General features: G+C 34.5%; 2 protein-coding genes across 4 annotated transcripts in view; one reads left to right on the top strand and one right to left on the bottom strand.

Moving 5' to 3' along the window:
* The window catches only part of FAM126A (family with sequence similarity 126 member A), a 109,842-nt gene that overhangs the window by 34,765 nt on the left and 53,377 nt on the right, over positions 1-21,700 (bottom strand). For all 3 annotated transcript variants that reach the window (XM_046020704.1, XM_046020706.1, XM_046020705.1), the window contains exons 2-7: positions 17,058-17,136; positions 9,469-9,570; positions 3,851-4,030; positions 2,957-3,037; positions 2,244-2,359; positions 1,774-1,869 (exon numbers count right to left, since the gene is read on the bottom strand). In XM_046020704.1, the coding sequence (XP_045876660.1) occupies positions 1,774-1,869; positions 2,244-2,359; positions 2,957-3,037; positions 3,851-4,030; positions 9,469-9,570; positions 17,058-17,108 (626 nt within the window). In that variant the 5' untranslated portion in view covers positions 17,109-17,136. The remainder of the gene's footprint in view (positions 1-1,773; positions 1,870-2,243; positions 2,360-2,956; positions 3,038-3,850; positions 4,031-9,468; positions 9,571-17,057; positions 17,137-21,700) is intronic.
* Positions 18,496-18,834, top strand: LOC123951741 (60S ribosomal protein L37a-like). The gene has a single exon (XM_046020707.1). It carries the CDS (start codon positions 18,502-18,504, stop codon positions 18,778-18,780), a length of 279 nt encoding a protein of 92 aa, XP_045876663.1. The 5' UTR covers positions 18,496-18,501; the 3' UTR covers positions 18,781-18,834.

Genomic DNA, 21,700 nt, shown 5'->3' with positions numbered 1-21,700 from the left:
CCCTGAGATCATGACCTGAGCCGAAGGCAGAGGCTTAAACCACTGAGCCACCCAGGCGCCCCCCACTCTAATTTTTTTGAAATCTTACAGATCTATGAAATTCAAAACTCTGGACATCTCTGCTTTTAAAATAAGAAACACGTTAGAAAGATTCAGTAAATGGGAGGGAGGGCACATTGATGCCATCTTCCAAGGTCTGGGAAATATAACTAAACTCTAATTCAGGAATCACCTGAAAGATGCTCCACTTCTTTATTTCTCTAAGAAACCCCCCTGCCTTGTTACTTCCTTTCTTCCTCTGGTCCTGCATGGTTTTCTATCCTATTAGTATCAATTCCTGCTTTTCTGGGGTTTTTTTGCTTTTTTTTTTTTTTTTAATTTCTTTTTGGTATACCAGAATTCATTGTTTATACACCACACCCAGTGCTCCATGCAATACGTACATGCCCTCCATAATACCCATCACGTGGTTCCCCAAACTCCCACCCCCCCGTCCCTTCAAAACCCTCAGACTGTTTTTCAGAGTCCACAGTCTCTCATGGTTCATCTCCCCCTCCAATTTCCCTCAACTCCCTTCTCTCCATCTCCCCATGTCCTCCGTGTTATTTGTTATGCTCCACAAATAAGTGAAACCATATGATAATTGACCCTCTCTGCTTGACTTATTTCACTCAGCATAATCTCTTTCAGTCCTGTCATGTTGATACAAAAGTTGGGTATTCATCCTTTCTGATGGAGGCATAATACTCCATCGTGTATATGGACCACATCTTCCTTATCCATTCGTGCATTGAAGGGCATCTTGGTTCTTTCCACAGTTTGGCGACCATGGTCATTGCTGCTATGAACATTGGGGTACAGATGGCCCTTTTTTTCACTACATCTGTATCTTTGGGGTAAATACCCAGTAGTGCAATTGTAGTTGATTTGATTTTAAGTATTGCTCTAGATATCCTCCCTCTTATTAACTTTCCAAAGTTGCATCTTCTAAGTGAGTTCCCCAAATCTAAATTATTCTAAAAACCTCTTAATTCCATTTCCCCTTATTTACTTGTATTACTAAAGGCATTTTCTCTGTCTTCTGTTTTGTTTTCTTTTTTCCAAAGGTAATATATTCATCATAGAAAATTTAAAGAATGACAAAAAATCACACAGGAAAAAAATTAAAATAAATTCCACCAATTAGACATAAGTATTATTAATATTCTAGTCATAGTCAATGCTGGAATCATACCATATATACTATCACTAAATAGTATATATTTAATTTAAATATAAATTTAATTTAATTTAAATCACAATTTTTAAATGTTTGCATAGCATACCTAAGGACTATTGTAATTTATTTAATCAACCTCTTGGTTCATTTTTTTTCTTAACAAGGAGAATTTAAAAACAGTATCTCTTACTTGTTTCTTGGTACCAAATTAGGGTACAATAAAAATAAATAAAAACAAAGTAACAAACAAAACAGAAACAAACCACATGACAGAAATCAAAAGGTTTTAACAGTTCCATCTTTTTAATTATGCAGTATGATTCTTTTCTGGTTAAATATTCCACTGAAATGTAATTCAGCTTTACTTTCTTCATTATGTTTTTTGGAACTGTCATTTATCGGGAGCTTTATAAATGCTGGCTAGGCTGAGCTTCATATTAAATTCTTGAATGTTTTAAATGATTAAACAAAATAAAAATAATTTAGATATGTAACAAACTCACAATCTCAGATTCATATATTTCAATATTAAAAACATTTGAATTTTTGTTTACCTTGAACAAATTTGACACAATGATTGAAGAGAAACACTGGGCATGTAGGTTAAGGCAGCGTTGTAACACAACAAAAGGAATGTTAACACTTCAAACCTAAAAACAAACCAAAAGAATATTTACAAATCTTTAGAATTCTAAGAAGTCAACCATAATTAGGCAGGCATTATGGAAAGATATTATGTTAGAGAACAGACCCATACAATATAACCATATCAGTAACAATACAAAACTGAAGAGAAAAGACTTCTCAAGTTACAGTCACGTGCAGATTATCTTAAAAATTCAATGCTCCAGATGACATCTAAACCAAAGTATAAAGTAACAAATCACACAAATGTGTTTTCTCTTGTATAAAATAACCAAGTATTTTTTTAAAGTGTACATATAGCTCAATAAACATTATTTATAAATATGCTGAAATACTTTTAAAAAAAATCAGTGTGGTAGGTTATGTCTCCACAGTATACCTATTCTGTGCTGTCAGCATCTCCCTTTGGGGGTGAGGTCCACTGTACACAACTTTTGACAAACCATGCTGGGATAATGCACTCTCAGTCAGAGCCATGGACCCAATGCTGGAAGGCTAGACACATTTGAATAAAGAAGAAAAAGCCATTCTATTGAAAATGTGATAATAAGAATTTATAAACCACTAAGAACGATTGCTATGAACATCATATATCTTAAAAATATTGTAACTGCTCAAAGTTTTAACAATTAATTAAAAACAAAACCACAAATAAAAATAAAATTAGTTTAACTTAAAAAATTCTACACCAATACTGGACCATGTATGGAACTGTTGAATCACTATATTGTACAGACATAATGCTATATGTAAAGTATACTGGAATTAAAATAAGAACTTAAAAAAGTTCTACCCCAGAAATATATAATTGCCACATACAAAAATATTAGACTAGTTTTATCCATCAAAAGGAGAGAAAAATATTTCAAAATGAATATTTTCAATAGATCTCTTAAACAATCAGATTTTAAAGTTTTATAATTCTGATTTCTCATTTCACTTTAGGGATAGTAAATACCTTGTCTGTTGTTTTATACTTTTTAAGGTAGTAATAAATTAATCAATTTTGGGGGGCCTCAATAACCAGACCCTAATTTATAGCAATTTCAAATCTTAGAACCAAAAAATTTACCTTGATAAAATGTCACTTACTTCATGATATACAGATGGTTTGGATAAAGATGGAATCGTAAAACTCAGTACTTTGCTATGTCCCTGTTTGTCAACTATTTCCTATAAAAGTGGAAAAAAATCTTAAAATATTTATTTCTTATACAAAAGTTTAAAAACTAATTATAAGCTGTTAGTCTTAAAAAAAGACCTGAAATGAAAGGAATTTAAGGCCAACTAAAATCATAAACTATGATGATCAGTTATCAAATATTTATAAACACCAGGAGTTAACCTTCTTCTTTAAGATGTAAGTAACATAGGATAGCTGAAATAGAGATGTGTAATGTCTTAATAATCACTGGTTATCCTTATGTAAAAAGTTACATTTTCTAAATCAATTAACATAGTTATGAAATATGTCAAGAAAAGGCCCTTAAATTTCTTTTCCTTTTTAAAAAGTAGAAACCCTAAATATCTAGAATGAAAACTATCTGTTAAATCAATGGTATGTAAATCCAGAAACAGTCCAGATTTTATGAAATTATTAGCGGTACATATTAGACTAGATCTTTTCTCCTAAGTTTTCTGTGAAGGCCACTAAAAGAAAATTTATAAACAATAAATTTTAAATTTTAAAAATTTAAAATTCAACATTGATATTTTTAGATCTATCTATAAAAGAACTGAAATAGTCTGATTTTCAGTCTTCAATCAATCCAATAAGGTATATTCACATAATTATATGTATGCCTGTATGGCCTTCAACCTCCATAAGGTTATTTTTAGGAGAATGAGCTATGCATCATTTGATGTATGAAAAACAAATATTAGCTTGACTACAATGAAAAGTAATTAATATTATGTATTCACTTTTGCTGAAAAGGTTATATATTTGCTTTTGACAAACATCTGTTAACTGCATTAAATACAAACCAAATTGTAAACCCCTAGAAGAAGAGCTTCAATACATCCACTGCTATGAACATTTCTGCTGGCTGAGACAGCAAGGTAGCACCAAATCAATTCTGGAAGAAACTGCAGTGTAAATCGAAGCAACTGCTCTTCTCCACTGCGATAGAATTCGAAGAGCTGGTGACAGACAGGTTCTAGCAACTGGAAAAAAGATGAAGTGTTAATTCAAGGATTAGACTGTATTTGAATGACACTGACATAGGAAATAAAAATGGCTTTCCCTGATTGGTAATTACTGAAATATATAAATGTTTTCATTTTTTTTAAAGCAAAACTATTCACTGCTAAGTTATTTAGCAAACCTTTTAAAGTTTACTTCTAGTGGAAGGCCAAACAGTGCAGAACAAATGTATTTGGAAGCACCTGTAAACTTTAAAATAATCTATAACTCTAAAGTGGTATTGTTATTCATACCAGCTTTTTAACTTATTAAAATAGTTAGGTTGTAAGAAGTTTCTTCTCTAGCCTCCTATTTTCCTGAAAAAAACATGCCAATATATACATGATTACATACAGGGTTGAGAAATTGAAATGGAAATCATCACATTACCTTCCTGAGCTTATAATTAGGCAGCACCCCACAGCAATGTGTGTGGAATAGCTGAATAATTACAGCACCCCTAGGTCTAGATCTCTATTGTAACCATGATTCATTGTACCTGGATAATCTAAGCATTGCTATCATTTTATCTGAAACACAATCTGGAGTTATCTATAATCTTTTCCTCTCCCACCACATGCCAGCATTACCCAGTTAATAGAGGTAACTGTATCTATATCATAGACACTTTTTTAAAAAACAGAAAGTTAACACAAGATACTCTTATATGTAAGGATTATCTTAAAGCATATACAATGATCACACACAAGTCATAAATATGTGAAGAGATTTACAGGGTACTGATTTTTCAGAAATTTTTCAGGCTGTTATATTTTCAATGAACTAGAGTTCATTCACTTCACTAACTTAGGCAATAGATTTAAGTTAATTTACTAAACAAAATCTCTACTTCCAGTAATTGTAATGAACAGAAACTAACATATGGTGGATGTTCTGATTTCAAATATGCTAAATATGTAAAATATACTGTGTATAATTAAAGTCAGTATTATATATACAAGGTATAGTGGAAATTACACTGCAATAAGCATTGTGTAATTAATTTTTCCTATAGAAAAATTATCTAACTACTGACAGTTAAGGTATATTTTTTTCATTCCCAAAATGGTTGTCAGAGGGCATGGCAAGGGTAACAGGAAACTGGACAGCTAGAGGCAAAGTAATCCCATTCATAGAAAACAAGAGATGTTTTTAAAGTAGGAATTTGAAATAACTAGGTTGGGGGTAGTAGGAAAAAAGAAAAACTGGCAGGGAAATGTTTGGCTTTCAGAGTAGAGTCTTTAAAATTTCTTGGTGGACCAATGTTAGCAATCTTGTATTGTTGTATAATAGCCTCATCCTTAAATACCTGGGAAATCTTTGGTTAAAGCAATTTATATAAGCAAACATAATTCGCAAAATTATGAAATCTTATGTTGAAAATTTATTCAATAGTCTGCATGAAACATAATCAGCTTTAATCAAAATACCCTCAAAAAATCTTACAACCAAATTAGAATTCAAAATTAAAAGAGTTTTTGCTTTATGAAAGCAGGACCAAGTGGAGAAATCATTGTTACAATGAGGTTAGATAAAATTATGCATGTCAAACCAAGAGAGAGATATACCAATATCTGTGCAGTGTTTTACAACTTGCAAAGTACTTTCAAAGGACTTGAACCTGTTCAATTCCCACACCACTGTAGGGTAGAATATCATTATCCATACTTTCTACACAAGGAAATTGAGACAAAGAGGCTATCTACTATGGCCAAAATTATGCAGCTCACAAATGTTAGAACTGGAGCTAACATTTTTTGACTCCTTTACAAACATACCTGAAAAATATCAGAAAAGCATAGACAAATACATAACATAGGAAATACAGGCAGTATTTGACTTATCTAACTTGAATATATTTGAGACAAGCAATGGAGCATTAGAACATGCTGTGTTAACTAGTGTTTGGTTTGAATTTTTATATGTATTTTCTCATGGACATATTGTATTTGGTGGGTACATTTTACAGTATTATTAAGAGAGAATTGTACCTCAAATATATTTTCAGGTATTAAATGGGCTTTTATGGGTCTAATAAGAACCTAATCATCACGTAACTTTTTCCCATTCTAAAATACATTCTGGATTCTAAAGCAAGTAAGTTATAAATAAACTTTTAAAAAATCAATTTGTAAGTAAGAAGTCTGTATCCTAAGAGAGATTTCTAATGATAATAGAAATGTGACATAAAAATGCCTTTGAACGATTAAAGCAGGGATAGAAGTTGGAAAAGAGTGTAGTTTTCATAAATTTACAAGAAAATCTTGCAAATTAATTTTTTACTTTGAACTATTACTCAGGAGCATAGGTAGGAAAAAGATACAGAAACAGAAAAGTTGGAAGGACACCACTGTTCAGGTATCAGTACCCCCTGAATGATCTCTCCTTAGTCAGGGCTCCCTATGCCTAGAACACCAAAGAGATTTTATATGGCTCTTTCACAAAACAGCTGGTTTCATAAGACAGTTGAGCTCTGTTAGCCTCTAATCATATGGCTGTCTTAAAGTTATAGTCAGTTAAAAGGACTAGTCAAGCAAACTCCATTGTACCCATAAACTGTCTACAAGTTCTTGAACATACCACACATTTCCTCTCTCAGGATCTTTGCATTTACTATTCCATCTCCTGGAAAACTCTTGCCCCTAGTTTTATGTCCCCCCCCTTGTTCATTCAGAGCTGATTCAACCAATACCTCCAGAATCTCAACACATACTCTCCCTACTCCACTTTATTTTTCTTCATAGTTTTATCACTAACACTTTATTGTTCGTTTAGGTATTTGCTTAATGTCTACCTCACCTACCAGAATACAAGTTCTAATCCAAAAGATCAAGAATTTAGTCTATTTTGTTCACTTCTACATTTCTAAGGGATTTCTGGCATATTGTATGGGTTCAATAAATACTTACTAAATGAAATAAACTGAATAATGAAAAAGTACTCTTAATAAAATCCAAATAACAAATTTGCCAAACTTCAAATAACACCCAAACCATTACCCAAATTTCAAAAATGCCAAAAGACAATGGTTGATATCAACATTTTAAGAATATCTCCAAATTAAGATACAAAATATAATAAAAAGAGGAAAAGGTGGGTTATGATATTGAGGTAAATTACACTGTTATACTTTAGAAACACTTCTAAGTATATTTTTTAAGATTGAGTTGTGTTTTAAGAATACAGAATACACATTATCCTTACCACATGAATCAAGCTAAAAACATAAAACAAACTTAACATGCAAAACCTCCTAACTAGCACTTCTAAAAGTGTGGTCCATGGACCAAAGACTATCCACAAATGTTACCAATGCCCAATAATGTAAATGCAGAAATTGGAAACATTTAGAAACTTGCAGCAACTTGATATTACTACAACATTCAAGTAGGTGATCAGCAGACTTACTGAACAGGATAAAGTATAGATCAGTCAGGGGTTATCAAATTTGTGTGGTACTTCATAGATGATGTGAGTTACATGCTCACCATGTACATTATGTACACATATTTGTCTGTGACAGACTGTAATTTTTTAAAAGGCCGGTTCTTCACCACAAACACTTTGAGAAATACTGGTCTGAACCATGAGAGCTGTAATCACTCTGAACAAAAGAAATGCTATGAACCAAACTAGTCTTATCAGAAATTTACCTTATAACTATATCCAAAGTAGGCTGGTTAAAATACCGTTCATCACAGAATAATTTTTAAGACTTTCAAAATACTAAATACTAAACAGTAAATTAGAAACAAGATTTATTAACTTGTTTTTAAAAATAAAGTGTATACCTATACCTATTCTATTTGGTGAAATAATTCTCAAACATCGAAAACTTTAAAATACCTTCTACCCAAATACTTTAAAAAACTAACACCCTTCAAGAAAACAAGCTTCCTACACATACTATAGAAATTGGAAAGCTTTGGGGAGAAGGAAGGGAGAGGCAAAATATGAATACTTTATTCAGTGATTCTAGGTAAAGTTTGGGGCTTGTCAATTTCATCCCCAGTCTTTTCTTCAGCCTGCAAAAGTCATGATGTACTTTATAGCATAGTCAGAAGCTGGGTTTTTCCAGAATCCTTTCCCAAAGCTTTGAGAAGCTTTGTGAACTTCATCCAAAAGGCACATAGATCTACACAGGACCAGACTAAGGCTATAAGTTATTTTACCAATGAATGATAACATTAGTGGTGTTAGAGCTGCCATGTGATCTACCAAACTAAGGTACAAAAACCTCCAAAAAACAAAAAAGCAAAAAAAAACCAAACTACATACCTCATATCCCTCCCCTCTACTCCACTTCTTTCCATTCTCAACAGCTTTCTCCTAGGCTATTGTCCCAGCATCTGCTGCTTTCAATTTTTCTATTCTCCAATCTATCCTCCACATAGCCAACTTCCTGAAACAATAATCTGACCAACTCATGCCTTCAGTGCAAAAAAAGTCTAAACTGCTTATGAAGGAATTCAAGACTCACCATGGTTACAGCCTAAACTAATCTTTCCAGCTTCAGTACCAGTCTTATTCTCTTGTTAACTATTGCATTAGCCTATTTGTTTTTTTTCTAAGTACCATGCCTTTTATTTTCCACACTATTTCCAATCCTTTTCTACTTCTACTGTGAATGATGGGGTTTGTAAGCACCAGAATCTGGAGTATCGATCATTTTATCACCTTCAAACTAAATTTTCTTTCTAAAAAAAGAAAAGAAGATGGAGGTAAGAGAAAAGAAGGACAGAGAAACACCAGCTGGGCCAAACTGCTTGCCATTCCTTAAATATTTTTGCATTTTCTCAGGCCTCCATACACTAACCCAACAGTTTGGACTGTCCTCTCACCTTGCATACCTGGAATTGTGCATATCCATCTAAGCATTGCCTTGAATGTATGTATTTACTTATTTTCTCTCCCTTTCTTCTTTCAGGATAAAGACCATGTGTTACTTATCTTTGACTTTCTATTGCCTAGCATTGAAGCTGGCTCATAATGAGCAAACAAATATTTGTTGAATCAATCAATACATATAATGGCCCTGACTTTCTAGGCTACTTCTAATAAGATAGATAGATAAACAGACACACAAACAGATAAAGGAAGAGAAGGAACATGTTCAGAGATGGTTTTTAGAATATGGTAATAATTCTGTTTCTCGGCCTAGGAGATGGTACAGTGAAGTTCATTTTATTATAGTTCTTTTTTTTTACTCTACCATTTTTTGAATATACAGTATTCTACTCTTACCCCCCCACCACTCCATTTCTCAAATGTAATCAGATAAACAATCCATAATATATACCAAAGTTCTTTAAACATATACTTTTTCTTACTCTTTTATATATGTGTTATATTTCACAATAAAAAATTAAAAATCAACCAACTGAATGCTACTAGCACAATAAACTGTAAGAGTACTTACCTCACTTTGTGGCTCCTGGATAACTTTATACAGAGATGAAACTAAAGAACTCTTGTCTTTCAAATTTGTGGCATAATTTGATAAAGATGTTTCTGGTAGTGTCTAAACAAATTTTAAGAAAAAAAGATTTTATTTTATGAAATGTCCAGAATAAGGAAACTCATAAAAAGAAAGTAGATTAATTGTTGCCAGAGACTGGGGGAGAGGAGGAATTGTGGGTGACTAATAGGCATAGAGGTTTTTTTGGTGTGATGGAATTAGATGCTGATGTTATTTGTGCAACATTGTAACTATACCAAAAACCACTATATTTTCCCTCTGAAACAATGGATTTTATGTCATGTGAATTATATCTCAACAAAAATATATCTAATTTTCTTATCATGAACATTTCATCTTTGATCACAGTCTCAGGTTAGAAATAGGATACAAAACATATGTAAAACCAGAGATACATTTTTGGTAGCATTACAGAAGTTACAAATCTCACCAGTGGTATTGATCCTATTTCTTAATAAACATGTTGTATAAGGATTGAATAATGTTTCAAGCCTTAAGGCCACAGATCATCTATCAAAGTAACTTCTGAGTTACATATAGGGACTATTAAGTTAGGAATTGGGGGCAAATTTGTAGACCTCTCAGAATTGGAGAAAAAGATAGCCACACTACCAGCGAACTAATTTTCCTAATGCCATTTAAAATATGGACAACTAATTACAACTTGCCAGTACCATTCATTCAGAAAAGACACCACGACCAGAAAGGAATGGGAAGAGATAAAACTCCAGTCAGATAGTTTTGGGTATAAGGAGTAGGGAAATCTGAAAAAACAAAACAAAACAAAAAAACAAACAAACAAAACAAAACACTTCATCATAACAAATGATAAAAACCTACCTTTCTAGAGTATATCCCTTCCTTAATATCTGTCTCCAAGTCATTATTTTTTCTCATGTAAATTACTTCAATCAATCAACAACGCTGCAGTAGATATAATGTCTCAAGATATTGCTAAGAGTCATTCCAAGATACCCACTATTTTTTACATGTCCCATCTCCTAGTATTTTGTAATTTAAAACAGTTATGGTTAATGTATATAGGTGTACATGTGCATAAACAGACACAGAAAATTCAACAGCATAAATGTTTATACTAAGGATATATGATTCATTCTTACTTTACCATGAGCTCCTTAAAGGCAAGAACTATTTTATAATCTCTCCATCTATGGCACTCACAATAAGCCCTCATATTCAAACCTTGGCTGAAGGGATTCAATAGAGATGAGCAGAATAAGAAACAAACACTGCCACTGTTTACACTTCAGTAGATTCTTTAAAAATAGGTCACATTTCATTTTAAGATATATAATTGAATAGATTCTTTTTTTAAGTCAATAAGATATTTTGTGTACTAGAATGCTAAGTAAATGTGAACTATCTGGAAACCTTCCACCATTCTCCAGAGGAAAAAAAAAAGTTTCACTGCAATTGCTTACATAAAGAGGAGATTAGGGCATTCTTCAATATTTCAAAAGCATGTAACAAAAGATCCCCAGGCAACATTTCATTTCCGTTATTTGATCAAGAGTAACCTAATACTAGGGGAATTTATATAAAAGGGAATAATGGCCAAATAAACAACAGATTTTTAACTCCCTGAATGGAAATGAACCTGAGTTATATATATGAAATATACGTGTGTGTGTGTGTCTAACCATAAAATTTAAAACTTAGTGAACTGAAATATAAATCTTTAAAAAAAGATTAATGAATAGAAAGATTATTATAATATTACATATACTATCTAGGCTAAAACTGTAACATTCATTAAAAATGTGAATTACAAGGGTGCCTGGATGGCTAAGTTGGTTAAGCATCTGCCTTCAGCTCAGGTAATGATCCCAGGGTCCTGAGATGGAGCCCCATGTTGGGCTCCCTGCTCAGCGGGAAGCCTCCTTCAATCTTTTCTCTCTCACTATCTGTCACTATTTCCGTCTGTCTGTATCTCTCTCACACATAAATAAAATCTTTTTTAAAATGTGAATTACAGGGGAGCCTGGGTGGCTCAGTGGGTTAAAGCCTCTGCCTTCAGCTCAGGTCATGATCCCAGGGTCCTGGGATAGAGCCCCACATCGGGCTCTCTGCTCCACGGGGAGCCTGCTTCCTCCTCTCTCTCTGCCTGCCTCTCTGCCTAGTTGTGATTTCTCTCTGTCAAATAAATAAAATTTAAAAAAATGTGAATTACAATTTTCAGTTTATGTACCAATCAACCCTCATGAGATAAAATATTTTCTGTGAAACAGCAGAAGGCAAAAGAATAGCTCTTCTCTGACAAACCCCAGAAAATACCCTGGGCCTAGGACACCATGCTGCTAAATAAGAGGAAGGGTCTTCTAAAAATTAGTGCACAATTCTGTCATTATTTCATTCTGTAAATGTGGAAAAGCCATTTTTGTCTAAAGAAGGAGAAAATATAATTGCTGTGTTTATGAACAGTGCTTTGAAAAACTTAACATCTGACAGAGCCCATTGGATTTAAATACTATTACAGTAAACCTTTATATTTTCTTGCACTGTACTAGTTCAAAGGTACTGGCCTTCTTAAAGATTATTTATTTATTTATTTATTTGACAGACTAAGAGGGGGAAGCAGGCTCCCCGCTGAATGGAGAGCCTGATGCAGGGCTGATGACCTGATGCTGAGGGTATCATCAGGTATCTGATGATGACCTGAGCCGAAGGCAGAGGCTTTAACCTACTGAGTCACCCAGGCACCCCTGTACTGGCCTTCTTAAACACCACCTAAGTTTGCTCACTTTTCAGAAGGCAGAACTGGAGAAAAAAATAAATAAATAAAATAGAATAATGAGAAATTAGTCTTAGCAAAATTTGAAGAAGACAGATGCTTCATACTAAAGTTTATCATTTGGCAGATGGTTTTTTAAAACTGTAAGGAGGTGATATAGGTTGGGTGGAAGAGAATTAATGAAGACAGACGACAGAGAGCCAATAAATAAAACAACTCAATTCAACACTATACATAGATTAGATTTTAAGATTCAGTGATTAGCAGAAAATCGAAAAATTAGGAGTCTATAAATCTGCTAGATAAATCTACACATAACATTAAGAAAAACACAATACAACCTGGAAGATAATACTTTACAAATACATCTTTAAAAAGATAGACTCTGAGGGGAGCCTGGGTGGCCCAGTTGGTTGAGCAGCCGGTTCTTGGTTTCAGGTCATGTCATGATCTCAGGGTCCTGGGATTAAGCCCCTCTTTCAGCTCTGCACTATAGTGAAGTTGGCTTGAGAGGTTCTCTCTCTCCCTCTTCCTCTGCCCACCACTCCCCCCATTCATGTATGTGGGTGTACTCTCTCTCTGTCTCTCTCTCAAATGAATAAATAAATAAAATCTAGGGGCACTTGGGTGAGTTGAGCAACCAACTCTTGGATTTCGACTCAGGTCATGATCTCAGGGTCCTAGAGTCTAGTTCTCAAGGGGCTCCCTGTTCAGCTAGGAGTCTGCTTCTCTCTCTCTCTCCCTCTGCCCCTTCCCCAACTTGTGCTCACTCTCTCTCTAACATAAATGAATCTTGAAAAAAATCTTGAAAAAAAAAGAAACTGAACTATTAATGAAATACTAAAATAATGAAGTCTCAAGTCTAATCACTTTGTTGGTATACAAAGAGAATATTTAATGAGGGCCCATAGCTAGAGTAGGTATGAGTAGTTTTTCCAAAGGCAAAAAAAAAAAAAAAAAAATTGCACAAAACAAATTGTGTTGTCCTTGTGCATTTGTGAGCATGGTGAATATAGGGCTGGGAGTTCGGACTGTGACCAAAGAACAATGTAAAACTAAAATCATCTTCACAGACTGCCCACTTCACTCTTTCTGATGAGGATATTGAAACATAAAAAAGTTAATGTGATTTTTCCAACATCATAAAACCACCTAGCAGAATAATAAAGATTACATCATCATTATTATTCTGAGTACCTATGTGTTTGGACTACTTCATCAATCCGATGATCTTATAGCTTTAATAGTATCATGGTTATAAAATTAAATAACCAAACAGAGGCTTCCCCCTTCTTCTCTCACTCAATCTCTCTCTCTCTATTATGTGTATATGTGTGTGTGTATATATGTATATACATATATACACACACATATATATACCCAAACTTCCTTTCTTAAATATTTTAACCAAAAGATGTAACTAACATCACAAATCATCTCAAAAGACAAGACACTCTAATTTAAAAAGTACTTAAAATATGTTCTCAACACTTCTGTACTTTCTATTACCTTTAATATACTGCTGATTTTGCCTGATAAGCTTAATCTCTTTATCAAACATAAACAGAGCTGAATTCAATACATATTAACAGAATTCAGAATACACTCAAAATAATTTTCAGGAACACTTACCAAATTAAACAACGAATAGAAAGTATCTTCTCTTTAGCTATAATGTAAATTTAAAACATTCATTGGAATGAATGATTGACTGATTGGAAATTAGCTAAATTTAGGGGTGCCTGTGTGGCTTGGTCAGATAAGCGTCTGCCTTTGGCTCAGGTCATGATCCCAGTGTCCTGGCATCAAGCTCCGGGATGGGTTTCCTGCTTATCAGGAAGCCTGCTTTTTCCTCTCCCTTTGCCCCTCCTTCCAGCTCATGCTCTCTCTGTCAAATAAATAAATAAGATCTCTTAAAAAAAAAAAAAAAAGAAAGAAAAGAAATTGGGTAAATTTAATCTTGGGGGGGCAGAGGAAAATTATTTTTTTAATTCATGGGGCCCAAGATTTTACTCCCCTTCTTCCAATGGAAAATTTTCTTTATCCTTGAGTTAAACTCATAAAAATTTTGATAAAATAGTGCTACCCACATAATATATGTTATATTGCTAAAAGATTATTCAGATAATACTTTATTCACATCCTAGCTTCTTTTAGTGGAAGACAGTATTTAGAAAACAAGATCTGGGTGCATGGTGTACTCATTACTACCAGGGTGGCATTGTTTCTTGGTCCTCCCAGTGACTAAAGCTGGGAAATATATGGATGCATTTATGTACAGTTTTACATGTATAAATTTATCATATACATATTTAGATCCATGAGTTCATACTGATTCTTTCAATTCTAAGCTAACACCTTAGCGTTCTTTCTTGAATTTCCTCATTCCACGTTTCTAATTCTTTTCTCAGATATAGAGAAACCTAACTCCCATTATCATCCTCCATGTATTTACTTATTTACTCAAAGTAACCAACCTACCAATGTAACCAGTCTGGCTGAATCTTCTGCATGTCACCTCTGCAATCCTCTGCCCAACTACCCACTTCCTCAAACACTAGGCATACTGTTGCCCATACTATTTACTGCACTGCCCCCTTACCCTTCACTGCTACACTTACTTGCTAGAGTGCTACATATCCAAGCTAGGAGAGAAAGGGAATAAACAGACAGGAAGGTAAGGGGATCAGTCATGATTTTCAATTACTTGCCTTAGTAGTTGACCTTTCCCCCATCCTTAACATGCCCCCTTTCCACAACTCCCTACAGAAAAACAGCTAATGGGCTGGCTGTATTTGTTTTTGCAAATTTCACTTCACTATTAAACATAAGAATGCCGTAGAAGTAGTACTCAACTCTTAAACTTGAAAATTTCCATCAACCTGTCAAAAAAATCATCATGGGGTAACTGGGTGGCTCAATCAGTTAAGCGTCTGCCTTTGGCTCAGGTCATGATTCCAGGGTCCTGGGATCAAGCCCCATGTCTGGCTCCTTGCTCAGTGGAGAGTCTGCTTCTCCCTCTGCATCTCTCCCCTTTTGTGCTCTCTCTCTCTCAAATAAATAAATATTTTTTTTTAAATCATGATATAATGAACCATGTCAAACGCTCCAGAAGCAAAAAAAGGCTTCAAAACAACTCGAACACTTAGAAAAACAACATATGCAGAATGTTTAATCAAATTATTAAAATATATAGAAGGCATTATATACAGTGCACTTTTATAAGATTCTACATCACTTATGATGACTTAAGGGATCTGTAGAAGGATACTCAACTCATGACTATAATAACTGACAAAGTGAAAATGTGCCCAGGCATTTGTCAGGATGAGATAATAATGACTGATAAGGCAAGCTGCAAAATTAACAGGAAACATTGCTTCTCTCAAGGACACACTGCAGCTTAAGTTTCATAACAACCTCCCTTTTTGAGTGATTAACTGTATTCTTATTCACTGAGAAGGCTTATTATCTAAAATCATAGACATCAAAACCGTGGCTGTATAAACATGAATCAAAAAGAATGAAACATCACTCTTGCCTGGAGGATCTAAGTCACCTTGACACAGAGAAACAGGTTTGATTTTCAACCAAGGTACAGAGCCAGAGCTTCAGATAAGGGGTTTCTGTGTATAACATCCCACATAGATGTTAATTTTGTAGTTTCCAAGACAACATGACCCTGGGTCCACTTTGAAGTCCACACCAGATTTTGACTCCATTACATACAGCTCTGCTTTGTTTTGATCAAGCCCATAAAAATACTGCTTCATTTAAATTTCATCTAAACTTCACCTTTCCTCCAAATCCCATGATTTTATCTTTTCTTCTGTTTGCTGAGATGCTCATATAGTGCCTGTTGTAGTCTCCCTCTTTGAAACAAGCCAGTAAGTCTGACTTTTTCAGACTATACATTTGTCCTTGAAAGTCATGGACTGATTAGGCTGGACAAAAAAGTGACAGTTACAGCCCAAACTCTTCATTCCTATGGTTTAGGATCATGAAGTTCACATAATTATATGTAAGAAGACCTAAAGGACAAGGAGAAGGTAATTTACTGGTTAAAGAATATAATATGAGGGGTCCCTGGGTGGTTCAGTTGGTGAAGGGTTCAACTCTTGATATTGGCTCAGTCATGATCTCAGGGTTGTGAAATAGAGCTCCCTATCAGGCTCTGCACTGGGCGTGGAGCCTGCTTAAGGTTCTCTCTTTCTTTCCTTCCCTTTCCCTCTGTACCAGCTCCCCGGCAAAAAACAAACAAACAAACAAAAAACAAAAACCCCCACAATTTTAGCTATTATACAGAAAACTTCATAAGAAAAAACCCAAAAGTTAGCCACCTAAAGAAGGATCCATTGGTAGAAAGGTGGGTAAATATCTTCCCATCTTCTCCCCGTTGTTGATCATACCCACTCCTGTTCCCCTCCAAACTGGGAAAAACATTTTAACACTGAATCTTTGATGGTTGGAGGGGGTAATATTAACATTCAGAAACTTTAACCATTCTTTGTGAGGTTGCTATGAAAAGGAGAAAACAAACTCTTTTAACCACTTGGAGAAAAATGAATTTATTTCCTGGAAAGAATTACTATGTGTAAAAATTCCTTATTAAGATTTGTTGGAACATATTTCTGCTTCCATAGATACTTAGACTTTCAGGCATAAAAAATAAAAATTATAAAAAGTAAAATAAAATTTTAAAAACAGCCACTGGGATTTAAACCCCAAAGAAAACTTCTTTGGAATATAATTATTATACTGAAACAGTAAATATTACCTTAAACTCTGACAACCATTCCTCCACAGCCCCTTTCTCTGAAGTGAACATCTTTCCACATCTGTTCTAGACCTTCGACCTGAAAGTTAACATAGAAAAATGTTAAAATTTTGATCATATGTTAAAGTCAGATTACTATGAATAGAACTAGTCCTATAAAATTTAGTTACTTCTTATTTGTGAAATTAAAGTAGTTTCAAACATAAATTACTAGGTTCATTTCAAAACAGTGTGCATAAACACAAGCATTCAAACACAAGAATTTTAATAAAAGTATAAATATCATAATGAAATTGACTTCGCAGTTTTCATTCAGCTTTTAGGAACGCCAGCTGCAAAACATACTAAACACTTTCCCTTGTTTCAATGAAATAATTCCAAAATATCATGAATATTAAGAAAATTGCAGAAAATATTTTAAAATTGTAAAAATATAAAAAGACATGCTGCAAAATTGACTTTATAGAAAGTATTTAAATAATTCCATTTGCTTATATTTTGATTCTTTACAATCTGAAAGCTTAATAATCATAAAATAAGAATAAAAGTGATAATATTCAAGATAATGATCATATTCAACAATAGCTATTCAGAAGAGTGGGATTTAGCTAGGTAAAAATGAGAAAAGGAAGCTCAAGAAAATGCAAAACAAACTTATCTCAAGCAAAACTTCTGTGAATGTACAAAGTAGTTTTCTTCACCCATCTGTATGAGAGTAGACCTAAAAACTATTTCTTGAAGGAAAACCTTGGCTCTATCTGAATTTCCTAACCTCCTAACTCAAGCACAAATCCTGCATTAGGCTTCTTAATTTTCATCAGCCTTATACTGTAGTAGAAAGAGAGGCATAATTGCCAGAAACAGAATCCTGATTCTATTACTTATTTGTAATACAACGTTGAACAACTTATTTACCTTACTTTTTTCATCTGTGAAATACAGATAGCCACAGCACCTATTTTCAAGGGGTTATTGTGAGGATTAAATTAAAAAGTGCAAATAAAAGCACTTATTTAAGTACCTGGCAATACAGTTTTAATACTATGCAATATTATTTTTTTAAGATTTTATTTATTTATTTGACAGACAGAGATCACAAGTAGGCAGAGAGACAGGCAGAGAGAGACGGAGAAGCAGGCTCCCTGCCAAGCAGAGAGCTGGACGTGGGGCTTGATCCCAGGACTCTGGGATCATGACCTGAGCCAAAGGCAGAGGCTTTAACCCACTGAGCCACCTAGGAACCCAATACTATGCAATATTATTATTGAGGAATATCAACTCACATGGCCTCTGCTCAGCTGTCTATCAAAGCATAGAGACATGCCTTAATGAACCACATAGGTTCTTGCCCAAGAATATAAAAAGTTTCTATTGTCTAATTCCCATTAAAAACATGGTTTAAAAAATAGAGAAAAAAGGGGGCTCAGACCTAGTTTGAGGCGACATGGCTAAACGCACCAAGAAGGTCGGAATCGTGGGCAAATACGGGACCCGTTATGGTGCCTCCCTCAGGAAGATGGTGAAGAAGATTGAGATAAGCCAGCACGCCAAGTACACTTGCTCCTTCTGTGGCAAAACCAAGATGAAAAGACGAGCTGTGGGGATCTGGCATTGTGGCTACTGCATGAAAACCGTCGCTGGTGGCGCCTGGACCTATAACACCACTTCTGCCGTCACAGTAAAGTCTGCCATCAGAAGACTGAAGGAGTTGAAAGACCAGTAGAAGCACCACCGTTTGAAACATTGCTAGCCTATAATAAATGGGTTAATTTATGTAACAAAAAAAAAAAAATAGAGAAAAAAATAAAACCATAGTTAAGAAAAATATGTGTATACATATACATACACAATGTGTATACATACATATTCATTCATTCATTAGGAATTGAGAGATATGCATGCTATTTTTTAGAACAAAAAATAGCCCATTTATTTTTTAATCCAAATTTTATCCTTGGGTCAAGTCAAACTATCAAAAAACACATGTGTGTACCATACTACTGATTTTATAGAACTATCCACTCGAATAAACTGGGTTTTGGAATTGTGTCCCAAATGTTACCAAAAATCCTGCTACATCATGTTACCACCTTTAAAATCCAAAAGAAGAGAAAATCCACGTCTTCAGTTTTCACTACCAGGAAAAACTTTCCTTTAGAGTAACTGGTTTGCTTTTACATATGGATACTGTGACTCTCATAACGTATTCTCTTTACTTTGGTTCTAATAAAGTGGGAGTCACAGTTTCTGCCCTAACTCTACACACAAAAAAAGCAGGCCTGAGTTAATCCTTTTCCTTGTTTCATATTATGCTCTTACTCTTATTTTCTTTCTGCCTGGATCTACTTTTTTTTAAATTTTATTTATTTGAGAGAGCACATGAGTTGGTGGGGGCCGAGTTGGTTAGTAGAGGCAGAGGAAGAGGGACAAACAGATTCCCAGGCCAAGTGGAGCCTGATGCAGGGCTTGATCCCAGTATCCTGAGATCATGACCTGAGCCAGTCAGGCACTTAACCAACTAAGCCATCCACCAGGTAGATCCTAACCCTGGATCTACTTACTTTTCTTTTGTTATATTATATTTATTTGTGAAGCAAAACAAAGCAAAGTAAATATAAATGCAAATAAGGGTTTTTAAAAATTTATCCAATGTTTATCTAGTAGGGCAGAAAGTTATCACAAATAAAACCATGTTACATCAAATTATAGAAAATTCGGGGAGGTAAAATTTTTACAAAAATTCAAAATAACTCCCTAGTTAAAATTGAGACTAATTTTTAGAAGGTTAAAAGGAATCAAGATGGGGGCGCCTGGGTGGCTCAGTGGGTTAAAGCCTCTGCCTTCGGCTCAGGTCATGATCCCAGGGTCCTGGGATGGAGCCCAGCATTGGACTCTCTGCTCAGCGGGGAGCCTGCTTCCCTTCCTCTCTCTCTGCCTGCCTCTCTGCCTACTTGTGATCTCTGTCTGTCAAGTAAATAAACAAAATCTTTAAAAAAAAAAAAGGAATCAAGAGGGATTTGCAAAGGATCACAAATAGTCACAGCAATCTTAACAACAGAGCTACAGGACTTGAACTTCTGAATATCAAGGTTTACTAGAAAACTTACTAAACATCGTAGTAGTTAAGCCAGTGTGGTATTATCATAAGGGCCCAAAAAAAAGAAACAGAGTAGCCAGAAACATACATATCTGATTTATGACAAAAGTGACACCAATTCAGTAGGGAAAGAACAGTCTTTAAATTAAATGAGGCTAAGTCAATGGACAACAACATAGGGTAAAAAGTGGGGAGAGAACCATGACCTACTAGTTCATACCATGTGCAAAAAGTTCCATGGATCCACAGATTTAAGTGAAAGAGGTAAAACATAAACCATTTGGAAGAAAACGTAAGAGAATACCTTCATAACCTTGGAGTAGGCAAAGGTTTCTTAAACAAGAGGCACAAAAGCACTAATCATAAGACAGGAAGAACTTTTATTCATCAAGAGAATGAAAAGCAAGGCCAAAGTGTCAGAAAAGATACTGCATTTCATATGTCTGACAAGAACTTCATATCCAAAATATATACAGAACTCAAATTACTAAGAAAATGGCAGACTTCCCAATAGGAGAAACAAGATATTCGACTTTGTTAGGCAATTAAAATCCACAATAAAATCTCTCTCTCTCTCTCTCTCTCTCTCTCTCTCACACACACACACACACACACACACACATACACACACACTGTTGCAAGTGTGGCTAGAATGAAAGGCAAAGGTATGGAGCAAACAGAATATTCATATAAACTGATGTGGATATAAACTGGTACAATATCTTGGAAATGCTTTGGCAAATATCTTCTAAACTTGAACACATTTATGTTCCACTGACCCAGCAATTCCACCCATAAAAAATAGTATCATATAGAAACGTGAACATATGTTTTCTTGCTTAAGAATTTCCATAGCAGCAGGTTTTGTAAATAGTTAAAAGTAGAAGCAAATCAAATATTCATTAAGAGTAGAATAGATAAATTATGGTACACCATATGTGGAGTTCTATACAACAATGATAATAATATGATATAAAATTATATCAAAATATGATTATATTAATATCACAATGTTGGGGAAAAGGAGGCAGAAAAATATTTTTTCCTGTAATTACATTTGTATACTCTTCAATAACAAGCAAAACTAATCAATTGTGTTAAAAGCTAGGATAACGGTTGCCCTTGAGGGAGTTACTTTTTGGGTTCTAGTAATGTTATGCTTCTTGATGTAGAGGCTGGTTACACAGGTATGTTCATTTGGTGGAAATTCACCAAACTCCACACTGATTTGTGCATCTTTCTGTGTGTATATTATACAATAGTAACAGCCCCAGGCCTCTTATCTTCCACTTGACAGAGATCATATAGGAGCCCTCAGTTGCATAGCTGAGTTAATCTGAATACTCACTTGTCCAGCATGCATTCAAACTCAAGTAAAATTGTCCCTGCCCATACCTCTTTACCTACTTCCGCAGAGCTCAAAAGAGAGGCTTAAAACTACCTCCCTACTCTTGAAACTTTCACAGCCTTACCACCACTATCTGCTTCAGGTCTATCAAGACCAAAGTCATCATTCCCTTCATCCCTGATCCCTGTTTATGGTGGA

Source organism: Meles meles, chromosome 10 (assembly GCF_922984935.1).
Source record: "Meles meles chromosome 10, mMelMel3.1 paternal haplotype, whole genome shotgun sequence".
NCBI classification, from domain to species: Eukaryota; Metazoa; Chordata; class Mammalia; order Carnivora; family Mustelidae; genus Meles; species Meles meles.
Note: the sequence above shows the minus strand (reverse complement) of the source record. Positions and strands in the feature narration are given on the sequence as shown.